This window comes from Diceros bicornis, chromosome X, assembly GCF_020826845.1.
Source record: "Diceros bicornis minor isolate mBicDic1 chromosome X, mDicBic1.mat.cur, whole genome shotgun sequence".
Taxonomy (NCBI): domain Eukaryota; kingdom Metazoa; phylum Chordata; class Mammalia; order Perissodactyla; family Rhinocerotidae; genus Diceros; species Diceros bicornis.
In genome coordinates this window covers 123,960,788-123,983,334 of record NC_080781.1, presented here as the reverse complement: position 1 = coordinate 123,983,334, position 22,547 = coordinate 123,960,788, and the positions used below count along the sequence as shown (strand labels likewise).

Sequence of the window (22,547 nt, the reverse complement as noted above, 5' to 3'; positions counted from 1 at the left end):
TAGGAAAATATGTATGTCTATGAGTGACTAGTTAAGCAATCGTTACCTCTATACAATGCAATATTAAAACAAACAATATAGGAGCCTACCCCATGGCCTATTGGTTAAGTTCAGCATGCTCCGCTTCAGACGCCCAGGTTCGGTTCCCTGGCGCAGACATACACCACTCATCAGCCATGCTGTGGTGGCGACCCACATACAAAATAGAGGAAGATTGGCATGGTTGTTAGCTCAGGGCGAATATTCCTCACCAAAAAAATAAAAAAAAAAAAAAACCAAGGTAGATCTATATAATTGTGAAGAGATTCCAAGGATTAATATTACATGAAATTGGAGTTACATAAGTGTAGGTATAGTATCATCCTATTAAAAAATAAAAGAAAAATATGTGTGTCTGCATACACATAGAAAAAATCTGGACAAACACATATCAAACAGTTAAGAATGAGTATCTTTAGGTGAGAGATTTAGGAGGATTTTTACTTTCTATGTTACTTATCTCAGTAATATTTGCATTTTATACAATCATGTGTTACATTTATAATCATAAAAATAAAGATAGATGGGTGGATGGATAGGTAGACAGATAAATAGACAATAGATAGATAGATAGATAGATAGATAGATAGATAGATAGATAGATAGATAGACACATGATAGATACATGATAGCTAGACAGACAGAACCACTTGTGGCCATACTTGAGATTCTGCAGGCAGAGGTAAGTTCTGCTTAGACATGAACAGAAGTGTGGTGTCATGGAGTCCCAAAAGCCAGATTTGAGAATCAGTTCTGCCCCTTACTAGTTCCATGAACATGGGCAATTAATGCATGCGAAAGCTTTTAGGACGGCGTCTGGCATAGAGTGAGCACCACATGAACGTCAAATAAATAAAATCATGTCACTTCCCTGTGCCTCATTCCTCCAGGGTAAGATGGGAATAATAATTACCTACCTCCCAGGGCCGTTATGAAAGGTGAGGCAATACTAACGTTTAGCTTATGTATGAGAATGTTTATAAACTGTGAAGTCCCATGTAAATGTCAGCTGCCATGTTTGCCATTGTCATTATTAGAAGCCTTTCTTCTCCCACGACCTCTCTTGCACCTTCACACATGGAAGCACACCCGCGCTGAGCATTGCTGCAGCCTGCAGGCCCCCCGCGGGGCTCGGAGGAGGCCGGACAATGACAAGGCAGGACACCGGCTTTGCCCTTCTGTTTGGCCAGGCAAGCAGCATTCTCTGCCGGGTCTTTCCGAGGCCTGCCTCAAAGGCCACTGGTGTCTTTGCGTACGATTTAACTATCCATTGCAGATGTCTGCTTGGACGCTGCCATCTGTTCCCTGGCGATTTTCAAGTCCAAATTGCATGATTACTCCCCTGAAGCGTGTTCTTTCTCAATTTGGCTCCTCTATGTCTCTTTGCCTCTATCCTCTTTTTTCTTTTATTTTAAATTACATTTACTGTTTTCCCCACTTTAAAAAAAATAAAAGATGTTTTTTCCATTATAAAAGTGACACTGTACATGCTTTTTAAAAGAAAAAAATGGAAAGTATTAGAAAGTAAAAAGATGAGAACAAAGTCAGCCAGAGTCCCACCATCCAGAGACAGCCATCATTTACATTTTGGTATATTTTCTTTGGCTTTTCGTGTGTGTGTGTGCACAGATTTTGCTTGTTTCTATGTGACTGAGATCATATCATATGGAAAATTTGGTACCCTACTTTTCTCACTTAACATTATGACATAAGTGTTTTCCATGTTAGGAAAAATTTATCATAAACCTCATTTAAATGGTTATGCTACAGCCCCAGGAGTGCCAAGCACCATTTTATTTGTATTGAGAAAATTCACATAACATAAAATTCACCATTTTAATCATTTTAAAGTGTACAATTCAGTGGCATTTAGTACATTCACGATGGTGTACAACCATCACCATTGTCTAGTTCCAGAAGGTTTTCATCACCCTGAAAAACTCTGTACCCATTAAGCAGTCATTCCCCATTTGCCCCTCCTCCCAGCCCCCGGCAACCACTAGTCTGATTTGTCTCTGTGGATTTGCCTATTCTGAGCATTTCAGATAAATGAATTCATACAACAATATGTGGCTTTCTGTATCTGGCTTCTTTCACTTAGTATAATATTTTCAAGGTTCATACAAGTTACAGCATGTATCAGAAATTCATTCCTTTCTATGGTTGAATAATACTCCATTCTAAGGATATATCACATTTTTTTTTATTGATTCATCTGTTATAATGGATATTTCAGTTGTTTCTACCTTTTGGCTATTATGAACACTGCTGCTATGAACATTCATGCCATGTGTTTTGTTTTCCTTTCTTTTGGGTATACACCTGGGAGTGGGTCATATAGTAATTCTATGCTTAACTTATTGAGTAACAGCCAAACTGTTTTCCACAGTGGCTGCTCCATTTTACATTTTCACCAGCAATGTATGCGGGCTCCAATTTCTCTACCTCCTTGCCAACACTTGTTGTTTTCTGGTTTTTCTAAATTAGTATTATAACCATCATAGAGGGTGTGGAGTGGTATCTGATTGTGGTTTTGATTTGCATTTCCCTAATGACTAATGGCACTAAGCATCTTTTCATGTGAGTGTTGGCCATTTGCATATCTTCTTTGGAGAAATGTCTGTTCAAGTCTTTTGCCCATTTTTTAATTGGTTTGCTTGTCTTTTTGCTGTTCAGTTGTAAGCACTCTTTATATATTCTGGACACTAGGGTCTTATGAGATATATGACCTGCAAATATTTTCTCCCATTTTATGGGCTGTCTTTTCACTTTCTTGACAGTGTCCTTTGATGCACAAAAGTTTTTAATTTTGATGAAGTCCAGTTTATCTGTTTTTTCTTTTGTTGCTTGTTCTTTTTGTGTCTTTTCTAAGAATCCATTTCCAAATCCAAAGTCTTGAAGATTTAAGAGTTTTATAGTTGTAGTTCTTACATTTATGTCTTTCATCCATTTTGAATTAATTTTTGTATATGATGTGAAGTGTGGGGGGCCCAACTTCATTCTTGTGCATGCATTTACATACATATGTACGGATACATGTATATATGTATATGTGTTTACATATCCAGTTGTCCCAGCACCAGTTGTTGAAGAGATTATTTTTCCCCATTGAATGGTCTTGACACCCTTGTGGAAAATTAATTGGCCATACGTGTATGGGTTTCTTTCTGGAGTCTCAATTTTGTTCCATTAATCTATGTCTATCTTTGTGCCAAGAACACACTGTTTTGATTACTGTAGCTTTGTAGTAAGTGTTGAAATTGGGATGGGTGAGACCTCTAACTTTGTCGTTTTTCAAGATTGTTTTAGCTATTTAGGGTTCCTTGCAATTCCATATGAATTGCAAGATCAGCTTTTTCATATTTGGAAAAAAAAGAAAAGCCAATGGGATTTTGATACAGTTTGTACCGAATCTGTAGATCTCTTTGGGGAATCTTGCCATCTTAATATTAAATCCACGAACATGAGATCTTTTCCATTTATTTAGGTCTTCTTTAATTTCTTTCAGCAATGTTTGTAGTTTGAGTGTAGAAGTCTTTTTCACCAACTTGGTTAAATTTATTCCTAGGTATTTTATTCTTTAAGATACTACTGTAAATGAAATTGTTTTCTTAACTTCATTTAGGATTGTTCATTGCTAGTGCATAGAAATATCACTAATTTTTGTGTGTCAATCTTGTAACTTGCAACTTTGCTGAATTTGTTTATTAACTTAAATATCTTTTTTGGGATTCTTTAGGATGTTCTATATGTAAGATCATATCATCTGCAAATAGAGATAGTTTTACTTTTTCTTTCCAGTTTGGATGCCTTTTGTTTCTTTTTCTTGCCCAGTTGCTCTGCCTAGAACTGCCAGTATAATGTTGAATAGAAGTGGTGAAAGTGGGCATTCTGGTCTTTTTCCTGATCTTAGAGGGAAGCTTTTAGTTTTTCACCATTACTCACTGTGGGTGTTTCGCAGTGGGATGTGGGACAGTCACTGTGTATTTTTTGTAGATGCTGTTTATCAGCTTGAGGAAGTTCTCTTCTATTTCTAATATATTGAGTGTTTTTATCATGAAAAGGTCGTTGGATTTTGTCAAAGCTTTTTCTGCATCATTTGAGATGATCATGTGTTTATTTCCCTTCAATCTATTAATGTGGTGTATTACATTGATTGACCAATTTTTATATGTTGAACCACCTTTGCATTCCTGGGATAAATTCTGCTTGGTCAGAGTATCCAATCCTCTTAATATGCTGCTGGATTCAGTCTACTAGTATTTTGTTAAGAATTTTTGCATCTATATTCATAAAAGATAATATCGGTCTGGAGTTTTCTTTTCTCGTGATGTCTTTGTCTGCCAGCTACGGTTTTTTAACTCTCTAACAGATTGATATAGCAAGAGATTGTGCCCCAGGTCATTCTCCGGCAGAGCCTGGGGGGAAATAAAACTCTTGCCATAAATGGTTACTCAATATGTAATTTTATTTTGCTTTTTGCAAAATTCCAAAGCTGCTTTGTCTGGTGATGTCATGTTTAAGCAATTTTTAAGCAGAATTGAATTCATTGAGCATTAAACAATGCCACTTTTTCCCAGAGTGCTCCAACTTTTGTATTATCTGATTTTTCAGGGAAGTGGCATAACCAGAGTCTTGGCCTCTACTGCCAGTTTCCAGTGCCCAGCATGGTTGGCACATAGTAGTTCCTTTATAGCTATTTACTGAATAAATGGTTGTGCCCTGTATTAGGGCACTGAGTTGAGGCTGACGGGTGGGCAGATGGAGGGCTGTCCCTTGTGCAAAAGTATCAGCGATGTGGGCAAAGCATCTGGCATAGAATGAGAAGTTCTGAACGCAAACTGAACTGGTGCCCTGCCCTTTATTTAAGAGAACTTCTGGCAACAGATCAGGGGAGAGTCCCCTCTCCCTATCAGACCCCAAAAGTAATAAATACATTCATTCTAAAAGTCAGTGAGTAAAAGGTTTAGAATGCTAAGAGATAGACAATCTGAACGACTATTTTCAGCAAAGTTTCTTTATTTTCTGAAGACACCATTAAATAATCATTAGATGTAGTCTGCACTTGTTTTTCTGTTCTCTCTTGGTAAAGTTTCTCCTTGAAACGTTAGTGTTTCAAAGGTTGGCGGACTGAGATTCTACGTGCACTTCCCTGCACCATCTTAAGAAGAGTGGACAAATCAGGTTCATCCATGATCAAACACTGTGGGCATGACTTGATCGCTGTTTCTTCCCCCTGAGGTGACCTGCTTTCCTCTACTTTACCCAAAATTTCTGATCCAGTGAGCCTGATCAAGCATCAGTGTCTGAGTGTATCAGTTGCTAGGGTGCTATAACAAAGTACCACAAACTGAGTGGCTTAAACAACAGAAATTCAGTGTCTCACAGTTCTGGAGGCTAGAAGTCCAAGATCAAAGTGTCAGCAGGGTTATTTCCTTCTGAGGGCTGTGAGGGGAAAACCTATTCCATGCCTCTTTCCTAGTTTCTGGTGGTTTACTGGCAATATTTGGTGTTCCGTGGCTTCGGCTGAATCAACCCAATCTCCACTTTTATATTCACATGGCCTTCTCCCTGTGTGTGTGTCTGTGTCCAAATTCCCCCCTTTTATAAGGACACCAGTCATATTGGATTAGAGGCCCACCCTCCTCCAGTATGACTTCATCTTTACTTATCTAATTACATTTCTAATGAACCTATTTCCAAATATGATCTCATTCTGAGATGCCGAGGATTAGGACTTCAACATATGAATTTTAGGGGGACACAATTCAACTCATAATACTATGTAAGGCTTAGGGAGCTAACCACCTGGCAATACCTATTATCAGAGGAGGGAGAGGAGGCCGAGCAGATTTGGAGGCAGGGGCCCACCAGAGGCATTGGCTGTGTTTATACTGTGGAGAATCTGGCCACTCTGAGAGTGAGCATTCTGCCAAGGGTGTACCTTGCCTGCCTCAACTGGGAAATGTCACTACTCACTCATAAAAGGGGAGTGGGCAGACATTCATTTCCATAGTATATGAAACCTTTTTCTGAGTAAGGGGTCTTCCGGTTCTTAGTATTACATGTCCTTGCAAATGAATGTTCAGGAGCATTGAAAAACTTTGTAGACCAGGTTCTGGTCTAGCAGACCCCCGGCTGTTTGAGTAGATATAATAGATAGGTGCTCAATACTGGGGAGCTCCATTACCCACATCATCATGGCCATAATGTGGACAACCACAGAGAATCAGAGTTACTATCTGCCACTCACTGCCCACACTTCCCCTGGTCTTGTGAGTAACTAATCTTTAGATAAACCAGATCTGCCCTATATAGAAACATTCAACTTTGAGCCCCAGTTTGTCTGGAGTGGAGTGAGAGAAAGGAAGCATGGTAGGAAATGAGGCCCAAGAGGCAGTGGGAGAGTAGATCATGCAGTGCTTTTTAGGTCTGATTAAAGAGTTTGGATTGTATTCTAATTGTGAGGGAAATGTATTGACAAGTTTTGAGTGAAAGAGTGACATGATCTGACTTGATACGTTAAAGGATCGCTCTGGCTGCTGTGTTGAGAATAGGCTACAGCAGAACAAAAGTGGAAGCACGGAGACCAGTTAGGAAGCTATTTCCGCCTCCTTCCTTACCTCTTGCTCCATTCTGCAACTATTCAGTTCCTGACCTCAGTCTTCATCCCTTCTTGCTGGCTCTGCTCTCAACTTTAGACCTTATGACAGATTTGGTTTCTTCTTCTTGATCCGTGATGTTCTTCCATGGACGTGATTTTGCTCCACACTCTGGCTTCATCCAGTTAGAGCATCTGAGTCACCCTCTGCCTGATCTAGGCTTGGCCCCAGCCCTCTCACCCACAATCACCCTCACAGTTGAGAGGCTGGTGACTCGTCTGGAGCCTGAAAGGGACTGAACCTTAGTTATACCATTGTTTCAAAGACGGATTTTTTTTTTCCAGGAAGAAAATGATGAATTTCTCACCAATTGAAGGACAATTAGACCTAATTGTTTGATAACCTAAAGGAACATTGCACTGATTCATGGATTTGTGACTTAGTCTGGAAAACCCTGTGATTGCTTTAAAGTGACCTCTGCAGGTTTAAAATCTGCACATCCATTATAATTTCCATTGACCAATGGTATTCCTCACAAAACCCATTCTAACTTTCCAGTACCACACTCTCTTCCATGTCTACACTAAAGACTCCCAGATCCCTCTATTCCATGCTCCGTGAACCCTTACAAAAAAAACCACTGAGTTTGCGTCACACACACTACAACCATACAGGTGTTCAAAGTTTCATAATTTCAAATTGCATTAATTTATTAAGTCAGCAAATACGTACTCAGTGCTTAACCTGTGTGTCAAGACCTGTGCTGGATGTTTTGGGTAAAGAAATGGAGAAAACACAGTTTCTTGCCTTTGAGGAACCAGGCAAGGAAAAGATAAATCAACATCTTAGCAGGTAGTCAAGGCCAGGAGACAGAGTTGCCAGTGTGCCCCATAGGTCCCATTTCAAGCTTTATTATAAGAAACATGGTTTCCCATCAGGCCCTGAACACAGCAGGAAGTCAGTCAGCATTTGTTGTTGATGGTGATGATGATTTGCCATTTTTCCAGAAGATTAGCTCTCAAATCTGAGGGCTGTTCAAATTAAACCCCAGGCCTATTTCATCAGGAATTGTCACTCACTGTCATGTATGACCTTTTAGCTAAAGACTGATGTGCTAAATGAGCAACATTATCAACTGAATTTACTTAATATGGACGAGATTGCAGTTTTCCAAGACAACATTTTTCCTTAATTCTCCAAATTACCAGCTACTTCAGTTGAACTGTCTTAATCATCTATTTGCTGCAGAACAGAAACAAAGACAGAATCTATCTCCATTCCTGTGATAGAGTCTAGGCAAGGTCTAGGCCTCCTCAGAACAGAGGCCTGTTTGTCACTGTGAATCAGTGACCAGCTTTGGCATACCTCAATTTCCCCCATCTATATTCTATGATCGTTGCCATATATGTATAATGGAGACAGAAAGATGATACCATAATGCTTCAGAGAGCTTTAAATAAAGCATTATGCATGAGAGACAACGGCCAAAAGAAACCACAAAGCTTCTGTTAGGTGTGCATTTGCCACCAAATGGCATTTCAGAGTTGCATTAGGAAATGTCAAGGACAGTAGTCCAAGCTACTGTCTACTTGAGGCCAGTTCTTCATCAGTCGTGCATAATCCTGGCCAAAGGGATTCATTTACTGAAGCTCCAGCTTGTCCTACAGCCATATTGACCAAAAGGAAGCCATTGAGAGGCAGCCTAGAAATTTTTCAGATAGTTTATTTCTGTAACCTACTGTACATGAGACATTGAAAAAGATAATAAGAATACATTTTCTTACCTGAGAGGAAGATAAAACTCCACAAGAGAATCAATCCATAAAGCCTCTGATATATGATGTGTTCTTTCATTGTCTAAACCTGTGTTCAAAAAGTCAGAAATATTACAATTGCAACAAAAAGAATAAAATATCTAGGAATAAATCTAACCAAGGAGGTGAAAGACCTATACAATGAAAATTATAAGACATTATTGAAAGAAATTGATGATGACATAAAGAAATGGAAAGATATTCCATGCACATGGATTGGAAGAATAAACATAGTTAAAATGTCTATATTACCTGAAGCAATCTACAGATTCAATGCAATCCCAATGACATTTTTCACGGAAATAGAACAAAGAATACTAAAATTCATGTGGGGCAACAAAAGACCCCAAATATCTAAAGCAATCCTGAGAAAAAAGAACAAAGCTGGAGGCATCACAATCCCTGACTTCAAAACATACTACAAGTCAATAGTAATCAAAACAACATGGTACTGGTACAAAAACAGAAATACAGATCAATGGAACAGAATTGAAAGCCCAGAAATAAAGCCACACATCTATGGACAGCTAATCTTCAACAAAGGAGCTAAGAACATACAATGGAGAAAGGAAAGTCTCTTCAATAAATGGTGTTGGGAAAACTGGACAGCCACATGCAAAAGAATGAAAGTGGACCATCTGCTATCGCCATTCACAAAAATTAACTCAAAGTGGATCAAAGACCTGAGTGTGAGACCTGAAATTATAAAACTCCTAGAAGAAAATACAGGCAATACACTACTTGGCAGTGGTCATAAAGGAATCTTTTCAGATAGCATGTCTACTTGGATAAGGGAAACTAAAGAAAAAATAAACAAGTGAGACTTCATCAGATTAAAGAGCTTCTACAAGGCAAAAGAAACCAGGATCAAAATGAATAGGCAACCCACCAGCTGGGAGAAAATATTTGCAAATCATATATCCAACAAGGGGTTAATCTCCATAATATATAAAGAACTCACACAACTGAACACCAAAAAAACAAACAAGCTGATCAAAAAAATGGGCAGAGGAAATGAACAGACACTTCTCCAAAGGAGATATACAGATGGCCAATAGGCACATGAAAAGATCTCAACATCACTAATCATCAGGGAAATGCAAATCAAAAGTACACTATGATATCACCTTACACCTGTTAGAATCGTTATAATCACCAAGACAAAAAAACAACAAATGTTGGAGAGGTTGCGGAGACACGAGAACCCTCATTCACTGCTGGTAGGAATGCAAACTGGTGTAGCCCCTATGGAAAACAGTATGGAGATTCCTCTAAAAACTAAAAATAGAGGTACTCTATGAGTCAGCTATCCCACTACTGGGTATCTAGCCAACGAACCTGAAATCAACAATCCAAAGAAGCTTATGCACCCCTATGTTCACTGCAGCATTATTCACTATAGCTAAGAAGTGGGAGCAACCCAAGTGTCCCTCGACTGATGATTGGATCAAGAAGATGAGGTATATATATACAACAGAATACTACTTAGCCATAAAAAAAGACAAAATCTTTCCATTTGCAACAACATGGATGGACCTTGAGGGTATTATGTTAAGTGAAACAAGCCAGAAAGAGAAAGACAAACACTGCATGATTTCACTCGTATGTGGAATATGAACAAACACATGGACAGAGAGAACTGTATGGTGGTTACCAGGGGCAAGGAGGTTGGGGGGTGGGCACAAGGGGTGAAGGGAAGCATTTATATGGTGACTGACAAACAATAATGTACAACCAAAATTTCATAATGTTATAAACTATTGACATCAATAAAAAAATTTTTTTTAAAAAGTCAGACATATGCTCAGCTTAGATTCAAAACAAACAATTTCTAGGTATGTGTGACGACACTTCTTCGTGTCCCATGCAAGGCTTTGTCCTATTGCTTAAAGCCATGTCAGCCAGCCACAATATAGATGCTTGCCTGAGTTAGGCAGCCTGGCTGAAACCTCACTGATTGATTTATTTGCATATCTGTTCAACAAATTTTATCAAGTGCCTACTATGTGCCAATACCACATTACACACTGGGAATACAGTGTTGGGAAGACAAGACAGAGATACCTGTCCTCATGGGGCTGTTAGCCCAGAGAGGAAGACAGACATTAAATGCATAATTACAAAATGTCTTGCATTCAACCTTAATGTACACAACTTCAGCCCAACAACTTGCAGTTTTAATGATCCTAAACTTTTTGAAGGAAGCTCTGTGCAAGAAGATCTTAACGGCAAAAGTAACTCATCAAATCATTTCCATTTTTAAAGCAGATCTGTTTAGAGAAACCTGACCATTCCATTACATTCACCCAGCTTCTCTCCTTAAAGAATTGTGCCTTAAGCTGCTTATTTGGAAAACACACTAGAAATCCCCCTTTCTCCAACCAAATGGTGTTAAAACTACAAATCCTACGGAAACATATTGCAGAAGCTTGGCAGTAGGGTGCTGATGGGCATTTTCTGATTTTAAATAAAATACACCTCGGAATGATTTACTACTGATTTAAACATTTCTTTTCCTATACGATAATGCAACATATTGTATTTCTTTCCACTTCTAAGTGGGATTTGGAGTGAAGAGACTCACTTTACATTTAAAGTAACAGAAGGCAATTAGGAAACCAAATGAATCTTGGGCTTGCTAGGAGCGCCGGCCATTAATAAGGCTCCTCATATTTACCAAGTATTCTACTGCCATTCTCATTACAATAATAAGGGAATTTGTATGACTTGGATGGATTTCCTAAACTACAAGCTTAGAAGTAAGGGGCTGCCTAAATATTTTATGACTTGCAAGATGAAATGCAGCTTAAATTTACAGTGTGGTAAGATGACCAGACTGAGAATCGTAACTAGCTATGAGACAGCACTGCTGTTCCTTCATTTCCCTGAGCCTCAGTTTCTTTATCTGTAAAAATGGAGATAATAATTTGCCTATTTCCCAGAGCTGCTATAGAAGAGGATCAAATGAGGTGATATTTCGGAGGCAATTTTCAAAGTATAAAGTGCTATAGAAATGGATATGATGGCTATCAACAAAATGGAATTTTCAGCAGCAAACAATCCAATTTATATCTTTCTTGCATTTCCTCTAAACTTTTATGACAATTCCAAGGTGTGTTTCAGAAACTTATCTGGCACCCAATAAATAAATCATGGGACATTCATACTACAGAATACTATGCAGCCATTAAAAGGAATGAGGTAAGTCTATATATCTGTCACACATGAAAAGGTGAGTTGGGGAAGGGGGGGGTGGGGACTGAGGACTTTTCCTTTATATACCATACAATTCTGTACTGCTTGACTCTTTTATAATTATTATACGTCACCTATGTAATTTTAAAAATTGAAAAAAAGGTGAAAGGAAGGAAGGGAGGGAGATAGGAAAGGAGGGAAGACAGGAAGTAAGAATAAGAATTAAATAGGTTTCCTTTATATTTCATACCATTCTGTACTGTTTAATTCTTTTACAATGAGTACGAATTACTTTTATGATTTTTTATTTTTTTATTTAATTATTTTATTGAGATCACATAATTTTTTTTAAAAAAATGAAAGAAAGAAGGGAAGAAGGAAAAGAAGAGAAATAAAGGGTAGAGATTAAGAACTCTTATTTTATACCCCATATAATTATATGCAATTTGGTTCTTTTATGATGAATATCTGTTACTTTTATAATTAAAACAATTAAAGGAAGGAAGAAAAGAAGGAAGGAAAGGAAGAGGGAGGTAGGGAAGAAGGAAGGAAGGGAGGGAGGGAGGAAAGAGGAAGAAAGACACATACCTGGGAACTGGACTCCTTTCACTTCCCACCCTCGTGTCACTGTGGGGTCCAGAAGAGTTTGCTTTATGAATGACTAGATCTGGTCTCTAAATCCCTACGTTTGATGTGAAATGGAATGAGCAAAAAGCAGGAGGCTCATTATCTGCTGGCCATGCCTCGGTCACCTTCGTTTTTGGATCAAACCAGTCTCTCTGCTCTTAGCTTTATGGGGCTTATTGACCAGAGCAGATCCTCTTTTTGTGGCTTGCAGCACGTCATGGGGCTGCTCTCCCGAGCATGAAATCAGCATGAGCAAAGTTCTCAGGTTATCACATACCTGCAATAACCCATTAATTTGAGGGCTCTTGCCCAGTTTTCACAAAGGATTATCTTCAGTTGCTAGTTGATTATCACTTTAATTAAATTGGATATATTAAACGGGTACTTGCTCACTTAAGTAAGAATTATTTAACTTTATTGAGAAAATAGGGAGGGGGGTAGTGTTCAGAATTATGAGCAGAAAGTAGAGGCCAAAGAAGTATTAACGTGTTCACAGCTCACACTGTCAGTTAGGTGAAGCCAGCTGTTTACCCTCACTGTAGATCTGTTCTACAAATTGCCTTGAAAATAAACAGACTTACTGAACTGGTTTTGTGTCATTCTCAAGAGGAGGATGTAGTTTTTGCCCCAGAAGGTGTCATTACAGCCTTTTGAGATGATGGAAATATCAAATCCCATCAAGCAGAGATGATCCCTGCCAGCCTCCACATTTCCAAGACCCTGAGGTGCAGAGGGTAGAATGACTTGCTCAAGGTCATAGAGCTTATGAGAGGCAACCTAGGAGCTAGGGCTCCTGACTCCCAGACCAATGTGTTTTCCTCTCCGTCTCACATCCTAAATGGAAAAATATAGTCTAATTAGAGGCTGAGTCAAGCTGTTATCTGTAGGCCAGTGGTTCTCCACGGGGGGAAGGAGGAAGGAGGGGATGTATCAGCATCACCCATCGCTCACCCCCAAGCCCAGAAACTGATCAGTATGGTGGATGAGAGCCCAAGTTTTGCAGAAAGATAGACTTGAATTTGAATCTCAGTTGTGCGATTTAGGGCCAGTTCCCTAACATCTGTGGAGCCCCCAGTGTCTTCATTTGTAAAACCTGGATAATGGCACTCACCTCACATCGCTGTGAAGATTACAGGAGACAGTATGTGTAAAGGGCTTAGCCCAGGGCCTGGCACAGGGTTTCAGTGCCACTGCTCCTGCCTAGGACTCCATTGCTTCCCCTTTCCACTTGGCACGAGGTTCAGCTTTTGCGGCCTGCTCCCCACGTGGGGCCACCCAGCTTACAAGGGGATATGGGGCAATTGCCAAGGATCATCAGCATGGCCTTTCCTTGGCATTGGTTTATATTTCATACCATGCCTGCTCATTGGCCTGCCTTCCCCCACCCCATAACACTATGAGCTCTGGAAAGGCAGGAGCTCCATGTTATTCAGTGGTTCACCCACTGCCTGGCACATAGAAAGCACGCAATCAATATTTGATAAATGAATGACTATGCCTTTCTCCCCTACTAAAGCAGGCACCTACTGAGCACAGGGAAACACAGCTCTGTTCTCCTCGTGCCCTGTCCCAGGAGTTAGCACAGCATCTGGCATGTGGTGATGCTTAATGAATATTTGTTAAATTGAAAAAGAATTTAGAAGACACTGTATTCATATATACCTGGATATGTTTTAAAAAATTCTCAGGAAGGAGACCTTGGTGAGAATAGCTGATTCTAGAAAAGGAGACTGAAAGGTCTTGGATGGCAGGGAAACTTACTTTTCTCAACACATGCTTTTGTACTGTTAGAATTTTGATCATATGGGGCCGGCACCGTGGCTTGGCGGTTAAGTGCGCCACTACCTGGCACTCCACTACTGGCGGCCCGGGTTTGGATCCTGGGCGTGGCACCACTTCTCCGGCCATGCAGTGGCCGCGTCCCACATACAGCAACTAGAAGGGTGTGCAACTATGACATACAACTACCTACTGGGGCTTTGGGGAAAAAAAAATAAGGAGGAGGATTGGCAATAGATGTTAGCTCAGGGCTGATCTTCCTCAAAAAAAAAAAAAAGAATTTTGATCATCCTCATGTGTTACTTTAAAAAAAAAAAAACACTGTGTTTATTTTCTAAGAAAACCAGTGTAGTGCAAATGAAATAATTGACTGGAAAATGAAATTTGTGCATAAAAATCAAGAGGTTAGAACTTTTTGGTCAGGAAAAAAAAAATGTCACCTGACGAGGGAGGGCTTCAATGGGCATCCTCCACTCTCTGGAAGATTATAAGGAGAATGCTGACCATCTGGTCTCTGTATCTACAGAGTAATAGGAAATGGACTGAAATTGCAGGGCGAGATGTGAGTTAAACGTAAATAAGTCATTATTGACGATAGGAGTTGATAAAAAGGCTATCACGGGATGTTATGAGCTATCCATCCCTGGAAGCTCGAAGGTCTAGATAGCCATATGGCTCTGCTGATTTACATGTCCTCCTACAGAGAGGAGAGCTGATCTTGTTGAGACTCTGTCCCCATTTCTGACACTAAAAGAGACCCTTAATCTGGTGAAGGTCCAAACCGTCATCGTTCCCTCTTCCCTTTCCTGGTGTGAGCATCCCACTAGGCCAACTGGGAGTCTGGCAATTTCCATACAACATGGCCCCCAGCCACAAGCCCGCTGTTGAATTCAAGGTTCAACCATAAAAACAGTGAAAGGACCTGATGCTCGAGGAAAACTCATCTGTGTGGGTGACTTCCTAAGAGATTTTCAAAGACAATTTTCATCATATTTGATTGCCACCTTAAATACCACCATCCAACTGATTCCCTACTGGTTGTCCTTCCCATGCATACCTTCATACTTTTACTACATATGTGGGTATCCCTTAACAACATGTAGTATTATTTTGTATAATAATACCATATGTTTGTAAACATCACATAAATGTGCGTGCTTTTCAACATGATATAAAAGGTATCAGGCCACAAGAGAGGCAGCACAGCACAATAGTTAATAAAACAGATTCTGAACCCAGACTTCTTGGGTTCCCTCATGTCTCACTGTCTCAGCTTCTTCATCTGCAAAATGGGGATGATGATGATGATGATGGTATTCACCTCTAGTGTTTTTATGGTATAAATGAGACAATATGTATAAAGCACTTAGAACATTGCATGGTACATAATAAATTTATAAGTATTAGCTATTATTAGCTATTCTTCTGCAACTTATTTTTCAAGCTCAACAGTGTTCATTTAGTCAAGAACATTTAATAATTCTAAGATGCTGGGGATTCAGCAGTGAACAAAACAGATAACTCTCTCTCTCCTCATGAAATTTATGTTCTAGTGGGAGTAGACAGACAATAAGCAAGGAAAATAGGTAAAACATATGTTAGAAGTTGATAAATGTTATAGAGAAAACTGAAGTGGGAAAGGATTTCTGGGGGAAGAGTGGGGAATGCAATTTTAAATAAAGTGATCAGGGATATCCTCACTGATAAAATGATACTTGAACAGAGACCTGAAGGAAATGAGGGAGTGAGCCATGGGGACACCCGAGGAAAGAGCGTTCTGGACAGAAGGAAATACCCTGAGCACTGCAGGGCACTTGAAGCCTTTCTAGAAGCGGCACTGAGGTCAGTGTGCTGGAGCAGAGCAAGGTAAGGGGAAAACAATGAGAGAAGAGGTAAGAGACATAATGGAGGGCCAAATCACACAGGGTCTGGTTGGGCCATTTTGAGAACTTTGGGGCCAGCCCCAGTTCAGCGCACTCTGCTTCGGTGGCCTGGGTTCAGTTCCCAGGTGCAGACCTACACTGCTCTGTTAGCAGCCATGCTGTGCTGGCGGCCCACATACTAAAACATAGAGGAAGATTGGAAAAAAAAGAACTTTAGTTTACTCTGGAGAAATGGGGGAGCTATTGCAGGGTTTTCAAAAACGTTTTATTCTGAAATAACATCAAACTTACAGAAGAAAAGTACAAAGAACTCTCATGTATCCTTCATCCAGATTCGCCAATTGTTAACATTTTGCCACATTTGCTTTATCTCTCTTTACCTATATTTTTGAAGCATTTGAGAGTAAATTGGAGATATTATGCCCCTTTACCCCAAATACCTCAGCTGGTGTTTTCCTAAGAACAAGAATAGTTTCTTGCATAACCACAGTACAGTTGTCAAAATCAGGAAACTTACCTTGATGTAACACTATCTCCTATACAGTCCATATTCACATTTAGCCAACTCTCTCACTAATGGCCTTTATTACAGTTTTCCCCTCTGATCCAGGATCCAATCTAGGATGACACACTGCTTTTAGCTGTCATTATTTTTTACTCTCTTTTAATCTGGAAATATTCCGCAGCCTTTCTTCGACTTTCACGACATTGACATTTTTCAAGTGTACAGGCCAGCTATTTCATAGAATGTCCCTCAATTTGGGTCTCTATAACCTTTCCTCATAGTTCAGGTTATGTATTTTTGGCAAGAATAGCACAGAAGTGATGTGTCCTAAGGTGATGTCCACCTTAACCACCGTAAAGTTATAATTTTTCCACTTGTAATTCCTAAGTGGTCTGTTGGTAAAATACTTTGAGTCTGTGTAAATATCCTCTTCCTCCTTGTCTTAGTTCGTTCAGGTGACTTATAAACAACAGATATTTATTTCTCACAGTTCTAGAGGATGCTGGGAAGTCCAACATCAGTGTCTAGGGAGAGCCCACCTCGTGGTTCAAAGATGGCCATCTTTTCACTGTGCCCTTACATGGCAGAAGGGGCAAGCTCTCCAGGGTCTCTTTTACAAGGGCACTAATCCCATTCATGAGGGCCCTGCCCTCATGATCTAATCACCTCCCAAAAGACCCACCTCCTAATACCCTCACATTAGGGGTTAGGTTTCAGCATATGAATTTTGGCAGGACACAAACATTCAACCTATAGCACTCCTCAAACCTTCAACCAATAGTTTTAGCATTCATTGCTAATTTTTGCATGACAGTTGCTAAATGGTGATTTTCTATTTCCATCATTTTCCTACATTTATTAGTCAGCTTTCTACAGAAAGGAAGAATTTTCCCTTCTCCCGTATTCATTCATTTTTATCAATATGGACTCACGGATTCCATTGTTTTATTTGGTGGTTTACAATCTATTACTATTATTATTTTGATGCTCAAATTGTCCTAGATGGGACAAATTGTCCATCAGGAGCCCTTTCAAGCTGGCTCGTGTGTCCTTTTGACATAGCCCCATGATTCTTTGAACACCACCTTACTTTCTTGCACAAGATATTCCAGGTTTACCTTGCATTTTCCCTGCCTCAGACCTAAAATCCACCATTTCTCTTAGGACTTTCTGGTTCCATTTAGTGGATAATTGTGTCTAGAAACCAAGATCTGGGTCATTACAGAGTTTTGAGCAGAAGAGTAACGTGATCTGACATGTTGTAAAAGGATCACTCAGGCTGCTGTGCTAAAAATTTACTCTAAGGGGGCTAGAGAGAAACCTCTCCCCCTTCATACCCCACTGCTCCCCTTCCTCAGATCCTATACTTTGCCTATAGTGAACCATTTAGAGTGCCCAAACTGCACCATTCTGTTTCATTCTTCCGTGCTTCTGCAAATGCTCTTCCCTTTGCCCAGAATATTCTTTCCCCAGCATGCGCCCCTTGACCTTGACCATCTGACAATTTTCTACTCAGCCTTCAAAACTCAACACTGCTATTTTTTTCCTCTGTGAAGCCTTCTCTGAGCAATTCCCTCCACTTGCATCCCATCAGAGGTATAAATTACCATTCAGGCCATTGTGGGAACATAGTGCCTCTCCTTCAGTCACCTTTCTGGACTCCTAGGAGGGATAAAAATCACCTTTTTTGGGTTTCTTTTGTCCTAATGTATCAACAACAATGACGACTCTATTGGTATGAGGCCCTAGGAAGCTAAGGTTCACTAGAGCCTGGCCCCATAATATAAGTGAAGTCCTAAGGCTTGAATGGTAGACTCCTTGAGACTATACAGGGGGAGCAGGACTTCCAGGAGAGCAGAAGCCTGCCCAGACAACTCTGGGGATATGGGTAGGCCAGAATTCGAAGGAACCTGGGGCACAGGGAAGAGGGAAGTAGGCTTGGCTAACTAGAAGACATAACTCAATTGAGTTTTTTTTTTTGAGGGAGATTAGCCCTGAGCTAACATCTGTTGCCAATCCTCCCCTTTTTGCTGAGGAAGATTGGCCCTGGGCTAACATCTGTGCCCATCTTCCTCTACTTTATATGGGACGCTGCCACAGCATGGCTTGACAAGCGGTGTGTTGGTCCGCGCCTGGGATCTGAACCTGTGAACTCCAGGCTGCTGAAGAGGAGCGTGCAAACTTAACTGCTACACCACCGGCTGGCCCCTCGGTTGAGTTTTAAGCCTTCTATGAGAACATGTCCCTTCCCTTAGTGCCCTCCAAATCTTATCAGAGCCCAACAATAACCTTCTTCCTCTTGTTATCTGACAGTGAGCTAAGGTCATCCAAGTAGGTGACATCTTTTAAACCAGTCGGAAAACTGTGTAAAATATCTTAAGTTAGCCCTCTGGAAAAGGTCTAGCTTTCTGAAGCATTCGTTCAGAGTCTTGGAGATGGGTCTTATTAGCAGCTCTTGGGTCCCACCAAAGTTCTCTAGTGTCAACGCCCTCCAGTCAAAGACCATCAGCAACACATCTGTAGTTGAACGAGTCGGATTTATTATTTATTGCAACAAGGGAGAATGCACACCACAGGGGAACCATGAGGCATTTCAGTAAGAGGGAGTTAGAAAAGACTTGTTATAGTATTTGGACTTTGGTTGTGTAATTCGAGGAGGGTTTAAGGAAGTAAGGGTTCTCTTTAAATTGGGTGCTGTCAGAAAGCAGGGACAATGCTATCATTGGGTATCTCAGTAAATTTTACCTATAGGGAAGGCAGGTTAGAGCAAGGATAAATATAAATATGATATAATTGGTAAAGAAGCAGAAATCACTCATATTAGCCCGGAGAGGGAGATGTTTGGCATTTTGCGGACTGCACAGTGACCTTGTTTTTATCTGTGCTTAGACAAAAATATGAAGTGAGCTAGTTTTGTCTTACTTTATCATGGTCTTAGAGTAACCATGTCTGACACTGGTGTTCTGTAAGATTGTTTACATCTAACAGGAGAATAACATTGTCTAGCTGTGAGTACCAGGCCAACTTATACCAACACTGAGGCCTACCTGTGAGCATCAGACCACTTCCTGGATGTCAGAGGCTGCTTCTTTTCTTTCTCTTTTGGCCAAGGGTAGAAGAAGTCAGGTTGCAGGACATTACTCCATAATATCCAGATTTCCTCATTGCTGATCAGGAGTGTGTTTAGAAAACGTAGTCTGTACTTGGACTAGGGTTAGTCTCTCCTGCTTGCTGCAGGATGAGTTGTTGCATTCTCTGATATAAAAATGACTGCACAGTAAGAAGTCAATATAAAGACTCTGGGAAGGTTGCATCAGCCAACTATAACACAAGCAATTATCAGAAACATACTTCAGTAACAGATCCTGAAGTCAGGGGCCTAGATTATGAAACCCACGCAATAAAAACATGTCCCAGATTCCAATCAGGTCTGTTTTAGACAAGCAGGTGGCTTTTCCTTTTAGCCTAGTCACAAACTCTTGTGCTTGCCCTGTAGTACTTACATTAGTGTAATAAGCAATATTTGCTATAGCCCAAACTCCCCCTTGGCTGGCTAAGAGGAAATCAAGGGCTATGTTATTGTCCACGACAACTCTAGCTAATGAATTTAGACTAGTTTGTTGGGCTTCCAGAGCAGAAGTGTGTCATTTATGACTTCTATTAGGGGCAGAGACAAGTTTCGGACCACCTTTCTAGTTATATTATCCCCATTATGCGAATTGCAATGCATAGTGTAGGCATAAAGAGGGACTCAATTATCCCTCTTGGAAGTTCTCTTGAATAACCTGTGTTTGCCTCATTTTGGAGGCCTCTGGGTGTCCTTCTCAAGGTATAAGGCTGATATCCACATAAGAAGTAGTACCCTAGTGGAGCATAGATTAGGAGTATATTAGGAGTGTAACTATCATTTACCACAATAGGAGTGAACCAATTTGTGTCTCTCAAGATGGACAAATCCCTTTAGTGGAGTTAAACAGTTCCTGCAAAGCAGGTTGAAGAGAAGAAATAGACCATTGCAACCAGGATATCCCCAATATTAGTGTCTACTCCTGATTGATCAGGCCTTGCTGATTGGATTATAATGACTTCAGCAGAAGCATTTTGTTGATGTGAGGTCGAGGTCCAATTTTTACAAGACTAAAGTTTGGCGTTAATGCTGTGAGGGAAACAAGTATCAAAAGGGACCTGTAAAAAGAGAATCCACCTCCTGAAGTGTTTAAAGGAACAGCTATTAAATTTTAGCCAGCAGGGTTAGGTAGGGGTAACAGATCCAGCACTCAGTTAAATTCAGAGCAGTGGTTATGGGAAAAACACATAGGAGAGTTTTGTTTTTTCTTAAGTGGTAGAATGAGACATAGGGAGGCAAAAATAATAGGATGGAGGGGCCGGCCCGTGGCTTGGCGGTTAAGTGCACGCGCTCCGCTACCAGAGGCCCTGGTTCGGATCCCGGGAGCGCACTGACGCGCCGCTTGTCCAGCCATGCTGAGGCCACGTCCCACATACAGCAACTAGAAGGATGTGCAGCTATGCCATACAACTATCTACTGGGGCTTTGGGGGAAAAATAAATAAATAAAATTATAAAAATAAAAAATAAAAATAATAGGATGGAAATAAGGGATGTCACATTAGTGTTCTAGAGGGCGACAAAGTGGAATAGTAGGCAAGATTAGCAGAAGAGTAAAGGAAGAGAAAAGGGTGTTGAAGAATCAGAAAATTGATCTCGTTCTGTTGTCTTGGGCAGAAGCCGTTCACTTTTGCGGTCAGCAGCTTGTTCTGTCATCTTAGGCGAAAGCTGTCTACCTCTGAAGTCAACAGCCTCTAGAAGATTCCTAAGAATCCAAAATTTAAGGTCTCCAAGTGGAATGAGTGTCCGGTAATCAGGATGAAGTGATGTATATCTTTTGAGTTGGGAACCATGAATCCAAGGACCGATACCTTGGAGCTGTACTGCTGTGACAGTTGTTAACAGCACATCATAAGACCCTTTCCACTGAGGCTCAAGAGCAGTTTTTCTCCAGTGTCTTTTCCAGAAGATGAAATCTCCATGTTGCCAAGCATACAGAGGTTGTTTAGGTAAATGTTTTGGAAATGCAGCTCGTACCTGCTGGTGATAAAGCTGGAGGTATTGTATGAGTCCCTTGCATTAACTAATCACACCTGCTTGTAATAAGGTAGAATCTAAAACTGAGGGTGAAATTCCCAAACACATCAGGTGGCCTGTTATTAATTCATAAGATGACTTGTGGGTCCCAGAGCCGTTGATCTTATAGACAGTAAAGCTATTGGCAATACTTTAAGCCATGGAAGTTTTTGGGTTTCTGAGAGCTTTTCTAGTTTTAGAATTTAATTAATTCTCTCTAATTTTTATGAGGACTGTGAATGATAAGGACAGCGGAGTTTCTGGGTAGAAGGGAGAAGATTATAGATCTCCTTAAAAACAGTGTTGGCAAAATGAGTTCCTCTGTCTCTAGAGAGTTAAGTTGTAACTCCTCAGGTTGGGAAAAAAAATCAATATTTTATTTTTGCTACAGTTAGGGCCTATTATGTGTTGAACTGTGTACCTCAAAAATTCATATGTTGAAGTCCTAAACCTCAGTATCTCAGAATGTGATCTTATTTGGAAATAGGGTCTTTGCGGATGTAATTAGTTAAATTAAAATGAGATCATAAGGGTAAGACCTAATTCAATATGACTCGTGTCCTTATAAAAAGGAGAAACTTGGAAATTTGGAAACAGAAAGGGAAATTGATGTGAAGAAACGTAGGGAGAAGACAGCCATCTACAAGCCAAGGAGAGAGGCCTGGAACACATCCTTCCCTCACAGCCCTCAGAAGAAACCAACCCTGCCCACATGTTGATTTCAGACTAATAACCTCCAGAACCGTGAGACAATCAATTTCCGTTGTTTAAGCCACCAGTTTGTGGTACGTTATTACAGGAGCCCTGGCAAAGTAATACAAGGCTGTAGCCCTCTGACAGGAAAAGCTTTTTCCATCCTGAAAATAAATAATAACCAGACATACTTATAGCCTATTGAGGAGACAGTTGTATAAAGTCCATTTGGAGGTGTTCAAAGGGCCCTCCAGGCTTTGGCTCCTGT

At 40.3% G+C, this 22,547-nt stretch overlaps 1 protein-coding gene across 1 annotated transcript in view; it reads right to left on the bottom strand.

Annotated features, from left to right (window-relative positions):
• The window catches only part of ADGRG4 (adhesion G protein-coupled receptor G4), a 98,886-nt gene extending 90,391 nt beyond the window's left edge, over positions 1-8,495 (bottom strand). The window contains 1 exon segment of the mRNA XM_058535121.1: positions 8,426-8,495. Coding sequence (XP_058391104.1) covers positions 8,426-8,495 — 70 coding nt within the window.
• Between the last annotated feature and the right edge of the window lie 14,052 nt (positions 8,496-22,547).